The sequence below is a fragment of the Colobus angolensis genome, unplaced genomic scaffold, assembly GCF_000951035.1.
Source record: "Colobus angolensis palliatus isolate OR3802 unplaced genomic scaffold, Cang.pa_1.0 Scaffold271, whole genome shotgun sequence".
Taxonomy (NCBI): Eukaryota; Metazoa; Chordata; class Mammalia; order Primates; family Cercopithecidae; genus Colobus; species Colobus angolensis.
In genome coordinates, this window is record NW_012115944.1 from 1857563 (window position 1) to 1870318 (window position 12756).

The following is a 12756-nucleotide window of genomic DNA, read 5'->3' on the forward strand; positions in this document are numbered from 1 at the left end:
ATCGTGCCACTGCACTCCAGCCTGAGCGACACAACAAGACTCCACCTCAAAGAAAAAAAAAGAAAAAAACAAGGTAACATCAGCAAGCTATAGAGAGATGAGTAGAACAGAAGGAGTTCTTGGATTAATCTCTAAGGGGAATTGTTTGTGACACTGTGGCCCCATCAAAGTACGAATAATCTGGATTCATGTTATAGACTTAAACATCACAAGATCTACACATTGGAGAGTGTAATTGCTGGATCAGTTCTAACTGGTTCTACCCCACTGATAGCGGGGTATCAAGTTATTTTACAGGCCCAGAGCCAAGAAGTTGCAAGTCATACAGTCAGAGCATGTGCAGAAAGGGAGACTTTGACCTCAAATAACCCTGGAACTAAAGTCTTGCCCTTCAGCAGAACCAAAAGATTGGGACGTGGCTGGAACTCGAGCGTGGGAACACTTTTGAAACAAAAGCAACGGGTCCAAGCCCAGGAATGTCTGAGTATAAGACCCTTTACCATATCTTACCATAAATGGTACTGTTTGAAGTCCTTCAGATCAAAATCTGTCCTTTCAGTACTTTCACCTATGCCTGTGTCCTCCCTCACACTTAAAATTTGTTCCAGGCTCCAGATTGAAGAGACATATTTGAGCCTGTCTTCTCGCTCAGCCACCTTGAAATAGACTTTTATCTCTACAAAAATCTGGTGCTTCAGTGTTTGGCTTTACATTGCACATGGACAGATAGACCTGGTTTGGTTCAGTAACAAAGACGAGAGCTTGCTTTATTTATTTATTTACTTATTTATTTATTTATGGCAAGGTCTTGCTCTGTTGCCCAGGCTGGAGTACAGTGGTATGGTCATGGCTCACAGAAGCCTCAGACTGGCTCAAGTGATCCTCCCGCCTCAGCATCCCAGGTAGCTAGGACTACAGGTGAGCATAATCACACCTGGCTAATTTTTAAATTTTTTTGTAGAGACAGGGGTCTTGCTATGTTGCCTAGGTTGGTCTCAAACCCGTGGGCTCAAGCAATCCTCCCACTTTGGTGTCCTAAAATCCTGGGATTATAGGCATGAGTCACTGCTCCTAGCTTGATTCTTCTTATACGGCTTAAAAGCCAGTTCTAAATTACTTTCAGGCTGGGCGTGGTGGCTTATGCTGTAATCCCAGCACCTTGGGAGGCTTAGGTGTGAGGATCACTGGAGGCCAGGAGTTCAGGATTAGCCTGGGCGACATAGTGAGACCCCTGGCTCTACAAAAACAGTTAATAAAAAAATCATCTGGGTGTGGTGGTATGTGCCTGTAGTCCCTGGTACTCAAGAGACTGAGGTGGGAGGATTGCTTGAGCCCAGAAATTTGAGGCTGCAGCGAGCTGTGATCACACCACTGCACTTCAGCCTGGGCAACAAAGCAAGACCCTGTCTCAGTATATAAATAAATAATTTCAAAAAAGGTTTTGAATAATTGTGTCATCACTGGAATAAGATGATAGCATTCCAAAGTGGTTATTTTGAAGGGTAACTGTCACTTGGGAGTATAAATTTTCATACACCTGTTACCCCTGTATTTAAAAAAAAAAAAAAGCAGAAAAAACTCTTTCAGACCATCATAGAAGTGGAGTTAGACCTGTTCCAAACCCACTGTATGAAAATTCAATACAAAATTGGAGAGTAGTCCTTCATTGTAGTCCACAATATCATAGGCTCTGTGCTAGGTGCCGAAGATACAAGATAAGTACATTACAACCTCTTATCCTCAAGGAATTTCTAGTATAGTGATGATTGCATCGCTGAAATAATTCACCAAAGTGAACATTAGTTCACTTTGCAACTTCAGAAATCTTGTTTGGCATAAAGTGAGATAGAGATCATGTATAACAAATAAGGGACTGTGAAGTGCGATAAGGCTAGTCAAGAAGCCTTTCTTAGAAGAAATTAGCTTGAATGAGTTTTTGTTTTATTTTTTTGAGAAGGAGGCTTGCTCTGTCACCCAGGCTGGAGTGCAGTGGCATGATCTCGGCTCACCGCAACCTCTGCCTCGTAGGTTCAAGCGATTCTCCTGCCTCAGCCTCCTGAGTAGCTGGGATTATAGGCACTTGCCACCACACCCAACTAATTTTGTATTTTTTTTAGTAGAGATGGATTTCTCCATGTTGGCCAGGCTGGTCTGAAACTCCTGACCTCAGGTGATCCACCTGCCTCGGCCTCTCAAAGTGTTGGGATTATAGGTGTAAGCCACTGTGCCCAGCCTAAACTCAGTTTTTCATGTTTTCATGCCAGCACCCTTCTATTGACTCAGTCTAATAGATGGAGGCAAACTAGTAAAAAGGTAAGTAGAATACAACTTACACAGGAGTCTCGATAATATTGCCTCATCTTTTTTCATATTTTCCCCTGTGTTTTTGCTATGCACATAAGCCAAACTGAAGTAAATAGATACAATATAGGACATTTTTTTTTTTTTTTTTTTGAGATGGAATCTCACTCTGTCGCCCAGGCTGGAGTGCAGTGACACAACCTCAGCTCACTGCAAGCTCCGCCTCCTGGGTTCATGCCATTCTCCTGCCTCAGCCTCCCGAGTAGCTGGGACTACAGGCTCCCGCCAACATACCGGGCTAATTTTTTGTATTTTTAGTAGAGACAGGGTTTCACCGTGTTAGCCAGGATGATCTCGATCTCCTGACCTCATGATCTTCCCACCTCAGCCTCCCAAAGTGTTGGGATTACAGGTGTGAGCCACCACGCCAAGCCCAAGACATTCTTTTAGTACACCTTCACTGCTGATGTTTTTGCTGTAATTTTTCTAGACTAGTGAGATTTCAGGAAGGGACTGACTTTTAATATCAAAGAAATAATTTTCCTTATATATGTATTTTTGGTCACTTTCTCCAGCATTGCTGTCTTTTTCTCTCCAGCCTTTGGCCCTTCTCATCAGGATGAAAATGCTTCTGTTTGGTGTCTGGGCCCTGCTGGCCTTGATCCTTTGCCCAGGTGAGGCTATTTGGGAAAGCATTTTAAACCAGTATGTGCCAGGACACAGGTAACCGGTCAGTGAGGAAGCGGGTGGGGAGTCCTGAGTGGGGTGACACTTCAGTGTTCGTTCATCTGGACCCGGGGGAAATATTCCTATCTCTTGGATCACTAGGATACAGAATCCTTAGGGTCTCTGGCTTATAACTGGGATAACCCAAGTTAATAGACTATCAGAGAACACTCTCCCTAGGAAACATGCCTTCTCTGCTTGGTTCCCTACTGCCCCAGGACTGCCCTGTATTTCTCCTCTTGAGAATGTTTTTACTTCTTTGTTGCCACCATTTGTGTTATGATGAACTATAATAGGCTCTTGGTAGGACAGGACCCATAGCTCAGGTACAAAAAGTGAGTTCTCCTGATGACAGGAAAGGAACAGGGGCCTTAGCAGGTAACACTGCTACAAGAGCTGTGTATTCCCAGAGGGGACTGGTCTTGGGAGGTGAAGTAGATGGTAGACATGGACTAGCTAAAAGGGACTTGTAGAGAAGCCTTCAGGACTTCCTGAAGTCTCTGTGCCCTTTACTTACATCAGGCATCTAAAATCCATCTGAGGCCAGGCGCGGTGGCTTGGCCGGGCACGGTGGCTCATGCCTGTAATCCCAGCACTTTGGGAGGCTGAGGCTGGCGGATCACCCGAGGTCAGGAGACCAGCCTGGCCAACATAGTGAAAACCCGTCTCTACTAAAAATACAAAATTAGCTGGGCATGGTGGCACGTGCCTGTAATCCCAGCTACTTGGGAGGCTGAGGCAGGAGAATCGCTTGAACATGGGAGGCGGAGGTTGCAGTGAGCTGAGATCGTGCCATTGCACTCCAGCCTGGGCAAAAAGAGTGAAACACTGTCTCAAAAATAAAATAAAATAAAATAAAATAAAAATGTATCTGACATCTCCCACTGCACCAGAGAAGATTTCTAGAACAGACAAAATTTGTAGGCATCCAAAACATCCATTCTCTCAGCACCAAATCAAAACGGAATGGTCTCACTCTGAGAAGAGGCATAAAGACAAGGCATGGGAAATGAGTGACCCAGGAGTCGCCTGCAGACCAATGGGTCTGAGAATTTGGTGTGCATAAGGGTCCCTGGGAGGCTTGTTTTATTCCCTAGCATATTTTCAGGTCCCACCTTCACAGGTTTGAAACCATGCACTCTGAGATGGAGTTGGAATCTGCAGTTTATAAGCATTCAGGGTGATTCTGGCGAAGGGAATCCTTAGCCATAATTTGAGGGAGACACTGCTTTGAGGGATAAGTAATGAAGTTCGAATCCTGTGTGGGTCCGCAGCAGCCTATCCTGGGACGCTTTCGAGAATTCTGAAAGTTTAGGAAGATGTTGGTTTCCTGGGCATAATTTTTTTAACAACTCCGTAATTTCCATGGTGATACTAATAGAGAATTCAAGTTCTCAAGAAAGAAGATAGGTGGAGGGAATAGTGGAGGAATCAGAGCTAACTTGTTAATTACAGATTTTTTTGTTTGTTTGTTTGTTTTTGTTTTTGAGGCGGAGTTTCGCTCTTGTTGCCCAGGCTGGAGTGCAATGGCACAATCTCAGCTCACTGCAACCTCCGCCTCCCGGGTTCAAGCAATTCTCCTACCTCAGCCTCCCGAGTAGTTGGGATTACAGGCACATATCACCACGCCCGGCTAATTTTGTGTTTTTAATAGAGATGGGATTTCTCCATGTAGTCAGGCTGGTCTCGAACTTCTGACCTCAGGTGATCCACCCACCTTGGCCTCCCAAACTGCTGGGATTACAGGTGTGAGCCACTGTGCCCGGCCAATTACAGGTCTTTTGTCCTGTCTGGTCCTCTGAACCTTTTTGTTCAGGGTAGATTTCCTGTTCTCTAACCTAGAACTAGATAGAATAGGTTCTGTATTTTGTTTGGGTCTCGTGGTCCTCACCAGAGTCATTGGCATATGTGGTTCATATTTCAGGGGTCGCGGAAGAGTCGTTTGAGGTTTCTGTTTGGCCAAATCAGGCCCTGGTGGAGTTTGGACAGTCCCTAGTGGTCAACTGCAGCACTACTTGCCCAGACCCAGGACCCAGTGGAATTGAGACCTTCTTAAAGAAAACTCAGGTGGGCAAAGGGCCTCAGTGGAAAGAGTTTCTTCTGGAGGATGTCACAGAGAATTCCATCCTGCAGTGCTTCTTCTCTTGTGCAGGGATTCAAAAGGACACAAGCCTTGGCATCACTGTGTATCGTGAGTGGGGCTGAGGGCTGGGGGCAGGGGGACGGAAAGGAGGAATGGGGAAACATGAACATGTCTTATTTAGGGAAGGATGGGACAAATGTTTCTAATTAGGGGAGATAATTAAGGCCCTTAATAAAGATTTCTGTCATACTGTAGGGATTCTAGATCCAATCACCTTTATTATTATTATTATTTTTGAGACGGAATCTTGCTCTATCGCTCAGGCTGGAGTGCAGTGGTGTGATCCCAGCTTACTGCAGCCTCCACCTCGTGGGTTCAAGCAATTCTCCTGCCTCAGCCTCCCCAGTAGCTGGGACTACAAGCACCCACCACCATGCCTGGCTAATTTTTGTATTTTTTTAGTAGAGACGGGTTTCACCATGTTAACCAGGCCGGTCTTGAACTCCTGACCTCTAGTGATCTATCTGCCTCAGCCTCCCAAAGTCCTGGGGTTATAGGCGTGAGCCACCTCAAGTTCAGCAAGTAGAAGTGAGCCTGACCCACTTCTACTTCCCTTTGATGTAGGCTTTCTTCTGAGTTTTAAGTTAGGAGCAGACCATAGAGAGCATCCAGACATCTGTGCTTGAAAATATCTTCAATAGAGGAAACATATGCTAATAATGTTTATGGTTAAATTACCAAAAAGTATAAGATTAGGCTGGGCACAGTAGCTCGTGCTTTAATCCCAGCACTTTGGGAGGCCAAGGCAGGAGGATCACTTGAGGCTAGGTGTTTGAGACCAGCTTGGGAAACATAGTGAGACTTCCGTCTCTACAAAAAAAGTTTTCAAAGTTAACCAGGCATAGTGGTGTGCACCTGTAGTCCTAGCTACTTGGGAGGCTAAGGTGGAAGGATCCTTGGAGCCTAGAAGTTCAAGCCTGCAGTGATCTATGATCACACCACTGCACTCCAGCCTGGGCAACAGAGTGGGATCCCATCTCTTAAAAAAAAGTATAAAATTAATGCTGAATTGTTTGCTACAAGCTATTGGAATAAACAGAGATTGGAGAGAGAAGCGTCTTTGTGAACTGGGGCAGCCTGAGAATGCTCCATGGTGGAGGAGGCTCCTGACTGCCCTCCCCCGGGATGATTAGGGTTTTAATTGAAGGGGACAGGTAAGGAAGACCTTTCAAGTGGGCAAATAACATGGGCAAAGATATGGCCATGAAAGTAAGTATGGTCTCTGTGGGGTCAGAACTTGGTTAATTATAGTTTGGTTTGTTTGTTTTGAGATGGAGTCTTGCTCTGTTGCCCCGGCTGGAGTGCAGTAGCGCAATCTTGGCTCACTGCAACCTCTGCCTTCCGGGTTCAAACAATTCTCTGCCTCAGCCTCCTGAGTAGCTGGGATTACAGGCACCTGCCACCACGCCTGGCTAATTTTTGTACTTTTAGTAGAGACAGGGTTTCACCATCTTGGCCAGGCTGGTCTGGAACTCCTGACCTCAAGTGATCCGCTCGTCTTGGCCTCCCAAAGTACTAGGATTACAGGCGTGAGCCACTGCACCTGGCCTGCTAGAGTATAGATTTTGTGTGATGCTAAGACGCCCCCGGAAGCTGCTCTTGCCTCTGAAGCCCCTCTGGTAAGAGATCAGTGCTTTCCAGAATGGCAGCAACAGTCAAAGCAAGGGACCCTCCCTCAGCAGTCACTCTTCTTGGGTATGGCCTTAGCCACTTTTGATGGGAAGAACAAGAGCCAGAAGACTAACTCGCCCCATCTAGGGCAGGGATGGCAGAAAGCTGACATTCTGACATTACTGATCAGTTGGTTTAAGGTGGCAGTCACCTTCTGTGATTTGTATCACTTCATCTTCCTGTCCTATGCTGTTTCTTTCTGGAGAGGAGGATGGCCTGCTCATCAAGCCCTGCTTTTTTGTCTTAAAGAGCCACCAGAGCAAGTGATCCTGGAGCTGCAGCCTGCCTGGGTGGCCGTGGATGAAGCCTTCACAGTGAAGTGTCATGTGCCCAGTGTAGCACCCTTGGAGAGCCTCACCCTTGCCCTTCTCCAGGGTAACCAAGAACTGCATAGAAAGAACTTTATGAGCTTGGCTGTGGCCTCCTAAAGAGCTGAGGTCATCGTCAGTGTCAGAGCCCAAAGGGAGAATGACAGGTGCAATTTTTCCTGCCGTGCAGAATTGGATTTGAGTTTGCAAGGTGGGAGGCTCTTTCAAGGCAGCTCACCCATCAAAATACTCCGGATCTTTGGTGAGTCAGAACTCAAGTGCAGGAGGAATCCTGTGGCTCATCTTGCCTTGGCCTTTGGGACTAAGTTCTCATGGGGTTAGGGTGAGGGTGTGAGAGTAACTGAGCTCCACCTTTGCTTGGGCTTTAAGCTCACCCTGGGGAAGAGAGACATTTTAACCCCACTCCCTTCCTACCTTGAAGGGTCCTGCATGACGTATGATTTCTCATGACTTTTCTCCTTTCTCTTCTTGTCGTCATTTTTTGGCAGAATTCTCTCAGACTCCCCATATCTGGGTCTCTTCCCTTTTGGAGGTTGGGATGGCGGAGACTGTGAGCTGCGAGGTGGCTAGGGTGTTTCCAGCCAAAGAAGTTATATTCCACATGTTCCTGGAAGACCAAGAGCTGAGCTACTTCCTTTCCTGGGAGGGGGACACAGCATGGGCCAATGCTACCTTTCGGGCCATGGAGGCTGGTGATCAGGAACTATCTTGCCTTGCATCTCTGGGTCCAATGGAACAGAAAACAAGAAAGCTAGTGCATAGCTACAGTAAGTGACCTGGCTCTTCCTTTTTCGTACGGGTTCTCTGCAACTGAAAACACAGTAATGGGTTGGTGATTTGGCTGTAGATATTCCTGCTGCCCTTTACTGGGTACTCTCTGAAGTGAATATGAGTCTTCATCTTTCTCTGGTAAATGCAGGCAGATTGGGGACATGTATTGCTACAGTAGTTCTTTCCAGCCTTCATCCCCAGTTTCCTTAGGCTATCCTGCTTACAGAGTGATTTTGGATGCCCTACACTACTTCTTAGGAACATTTATTTGAGGTGAGAAGGAAAGCTGTAAGATGAAAAGACATCTTGCAGTCCTTGCAGTGAAGCATAACTAAATGTGTGCATGCATAAGGGAAGCTCTCGGATCCCCAAACCACCTCATTCTTTCCTTCAGCTTTTACAGAAGAAGCAATGGTACCCAAAGTCTTTCCTCTGTTGTCTGCCTTCCCAAGGGCTTTTGCCAGCAGCAAGAGTGCAGAAGTGTCTGCTAGTTTTGAGAAATGTGTCTGGTTCTCCTTTTCCTTTCCTTACAGGCTTCCCTCCACCAATCCTGGAGCTAAAAGAATCATACCCATTGGCAGGGACCGACATTAATGTGACCTGCTCAGGGCATGTATTAACATCACCCAGCCCTACTCTTCGGCTTCAGGGAGCCCCAAACCTCCCTGCCCCTGGGGAGCCTGCCTGGCTTCTACTTACTGCCAGGGAGGAAGATGATGGCCGAAATTTCTCCTGTGAGGCCTCTTTGGAGGTGCAGGGTCAGTGGTTGATGAAAACCACTGTGATCCAGCTCCATGTCCTATGTGAGTAGGGGCCTGATCTTTCTTGTCAAAATAAGGATTATTATTTTCCCATTTCTAGAGAGCTTCTTGGCCAGCAGTGCTTCATTATTAGAGTTGCCACATTTTTCTCATTAAAAAAAAAAAATCAAAGGTGAGAATAAAAGGAAAGAGCTCCAAGCTTACCTTACTCCCGGGAGAGTGAGTGGGGAACCAGATGAGGGGAAACTGGGAACATAAAGGAAAGGGGTTAAAGTGATCAGGCAATATTAGTTGAGGGCAATGGCCGAGGAGAACAAAGGAAGTGATAGTGGGAGTTTATGCTGAAAAGAGAAATATCCAAAAATTCCATCTACAAATTTCTATTTTGAAGAGTAGAGAAAATAGGCCGGGCGCAGTGGCTCACGCCTGTAATCCCAGCACTTTGGGAGGTTGAGGTGGGTGGATGGCTAGAGGTCAGGAGTTCCAGACCAGTCTGACCAACATGGTGAAACCCCATCTCTATGAAAAATGCAAATATTAGCTGGGTGTGGTCGTGGGCACCTGTAATTCCAGCTACTCAGGAGGCTGAGGCAGGAGAATCGCTTGAAACCTGGGAGGTGGAGGTTGTAGTAAGCCGAGATCACGCCACTTCACTGTAGCCTGGGTGACAAAGCGAGACTTCGTCTCAAAAAAAAAAAAAGAGAAAAGTAGAAAAATCCTCATCTCTTGAGTTCACCACTGCCTAGCTCCTTACCCACTGAGAAGCAAAGATGGGAAGCAGGGGCCCCAGGGCCACCACGGACACAGCAGGGTTATCATTTAGTCTGAATCTATAAAAACACCCTAGGTTTTGGCTGGGCGTGGTGGCTCACGTCTGTAATCCCAACACTTTGGAAGGCCAAGGCTGGTGGATCCTAAGGTCAAGAGTTAGAGACCATCCTGGCCAACATGGTGAAACCCCGTCTCTACTAAAAATACAAAAATTAGCTGGGCATGGGGGCACTGCTTGTAGTCCCAGCTACTCGGGAGACTGAGGCAGGAGAGTCGCTTGCACCCAGAAAGTGGAGGTTACAGTGAGCTGAGATCACGCCACTGCATACACTCCAGCTTGGCGAGAGAGCCAGACTCTGTCTCAAAACAAACAAACAAACAAACCAAAACACCCTAGGTTTCATCTGGGACTCCCTGCCCATGGGGAAGATGGGAAAGAAGAGTTGCCTCAAAGTAGGGAGCTGCTAGTGCTCCCTTGGTAAGGAAAGCTGTTGGGTGGAGGGGATGGCATTTGGGTGAGGGAGAGGGAGCAGGGTGTGAAGGTAGGGAGGGAGTGTGGTGCACTGAACTCAGCTCTTTGGGAAACTCTGTTTTTGCAGACAAGCCACGGCTAGAGGAATCCAGTTGCCCTGGCAAACAGACCTGGCTGGAGGGGATGGAACACATGTTGGCCTGTGTCCCAAAGGGAAACCCAGCTCCAGCCTTGGTGTGTACCTGGAATGGGGTGGTCTTTGACCTTAAAGTGCCACAGAAGGCAACCCAGAACCACACCGGAACCTACTGCTGCACAGCCACTAACCAGCTGGGCTCTGTCAGCAAAGACATTGCTGTCATTGTTCAAGGTAACCTTTGCTGCCCTGCTGCCAGGCCCAGGAGATGGGAAACCCGTTAGGGGTTTGGGATTCTTATCCAAGGATGAAAATAAGAAAGATTCTACTAGGTTGGGAAGAATGAGACTCAGAAGTGGGCTTGGAGGGCTGGAGTGGGTGATCCTCATACTATCAGACTTTCCTAACTCTGCCTTCTGTGCTTGGACAGGACTGGATGAAGGAATCAGCTCTGCCCTCTTTGTCGTTATTACCGTTGCCCTTGGAGTGGGTGTCATCACCATAGCACTGTATCTGAGCTATCGGCCCTGCAACGTGGACAGGAGGAAATTGCTCTATAGGCAGAAAGAGGAGGACAAAGAGGAGGAAAGCCAGTTTGCTGTTGAGGAAGAGAAAAGTACAACTCGTATAATTGACAGCTATTTGATTGAATGAGACTTCTGCTACTGTGGTTTCCCAGGGAGGGAAGAAGGGATAGAGGAGAAAGGAAGTAACAGAATGGCAGGCTGCATTACCCTTTGTGTTCTTCTGTCTGTAAAACAGTGTTTCAGGCCCCCATGTCCCATGTCCTGTGTGTCCAGTATGTCCACAAACTCACCTTTCTCTCTCTCTCTTTTTTTTTTTCTTTTTGAGATGGAGTCTCGCTCTTGTTACCTAGGCTGGAGTGCAATGATGCGATCTCGGCTTACTGCAACTTCAGCCTCCCGGGTTCGGGTGATTCTCCTGCCTCAGCCTCCCCAGGAGCTGGGATTACAGGTGCACACCACCACACCTGTCTGATTTTTGTATTTTTAGTAGAGATGGGGTTTCCCCATGTTGGCCAGGCTGGTCTCAAACTCCTGACCTCAAGTGATCTGCCCACCTCGGCCTCCCAAAGTGCTGGGATTGCAGGTGTGAGCCACCGCGCCCAGCCACCTTTCTCTTTTGAGCTCACTCTAGTCATTAGGAATCTCAGTCTCAGTGTTTGATTTGTAAGAAGGCCTCTTGTGCCTTGCCAGTTGCATCATCATTCCACTCTTAGATCCAAAAAAAAAAAGATTCTACCCTTTCCTCATGCTTCCCACTGCCCTTTTCTCTTAAACATCATACTAAAGTCAGGCACATCTTAGAAATGCAACTCATATTTCATGGTTTTCTGATTACTAACTGGGAACTCAATTTGTAGTCCAGGGACAGGACTTTGAAGGGAGTAAGTATCAAATACGGGGCTAGGAGTCAGAGATCTGTTCTCATCTCCACTTTCCCTTAATCCCCTGACCTGGGCTTCTGGAGTGCCAGCTCCCAGAGCTGAGCTTGTTGACATCATTAAGGATCAGTGACAAGCTTCAACTCAGTAACCATCTGTTGTGGGTCTTGGGGGAGTATACAGATGGTAAGAAATTCCACTTCGGGCCAGACAAGCATCCTATCTAGCCCAGTGTTCTGTCTGTGAAGTAGAAGGTAGAGTTCTTCATGGAATTGGCCTCATAGGTTAAGCACTCCAAACATCTCTGAATTCCTTTACACAGAATGATCAACTGTGAGTTCGCATTTGCCAGTTTTCTTTTGTTTACCTGTATGGGCGTCTAGGTTAGAGTTCCAATGTTTACTCTTCCTTTTCATCAATAAGTGGATATTTTCCTCTGTCTGCAAACAATTTCCTTGAAACTTCAAGAGGAATCCTCTTGTGAAAATGTTCATATGATTTTATGATTCAGCTTCTCTCCCTGTCCTTGGGAAACAGTATATTCACCCTCAGAGAAGGCGTGAGGAATCATAAAACCTTTTCTCCCAAATCAGTCAAGAAATATTCACTGAAATGTTGCTATGGTAAAAATAAAAGTGATTTTGTGATATCCAAATGCATTTCCCTTCCCTTCTGTGTCATTGCTGAAAGGTCTTATTATGTCAAATAGTTGCATTTTATAACTTTTTTTTTTTTTTTAAGATGGTTGCTCATGCTGGAGTGCAGTGGAGTGATTTCGGTACACTTCAGCCTCCACCTCCCGAGTCAGGCAATTCTCTGCCTCAGTCTCCCAAGTAGCTGGGATTACAGGTGCCCACCACCATGCCCAGGTAACTTTTTGTGTTTTTAGTAGAGACAGGGTTTCACCATCTTGGCCAGGCTGGTCTTGAAGTCCTGACCCTGTGATCTACCCACCTTGGCCTCCTAAAGTGCTAGGATTACAGCTTTCGGCTGCATTTTATAACTTTAAGTCCAATTTCTAAGGAAAAACACCATGTTGATAGCATAGACAACCAACCCAGGACAGGGCAGCAGCCTATTTGACCTGCTTTCAAAACTAAAATTCAGGCCCGGGGCCGTGGCTCACGCCTGTAATCCCAGGACTTTGAGAGGCTGAGGTGGGTGAATCACTTGAGCCCGGGAGTTTGCAAATAGCCGGGGCAACATGGCGAAACCCCATTTCTACAAAAAATACTAAACTTAGCTATGTATAGTGGGATATAACTTAGCC

At 46.6% G+C, this 12756-nt stretch overlaps 1 protein-coding gene across 1 annotated transcript; it reads left to right on the plus strand.

Moving 5' to 3' along the window:
- Window positions 1-2754: 2754 nt before the first annotated feature.
- Window positions 2755-10735, plus strand: LOC105515996 (intercellular adhesion molecule 5-like). Its single transcript, XM_011947999.1, is given in 7 exon segments — window positions 2755-2975; window positions 4952-5218; window positions 7091-7411; window positions 7659-7937; window positions 8475-8744; window positions 10073-10315; window positions 10512-10735. Coding segments are annotated over 7 exon segments (1728 nt in total). The 5' UTR covers window positions 2755-2851.
- The last annotated feature ends 2021 nt before the right edge of the window (window positions 10736-12756 follow it).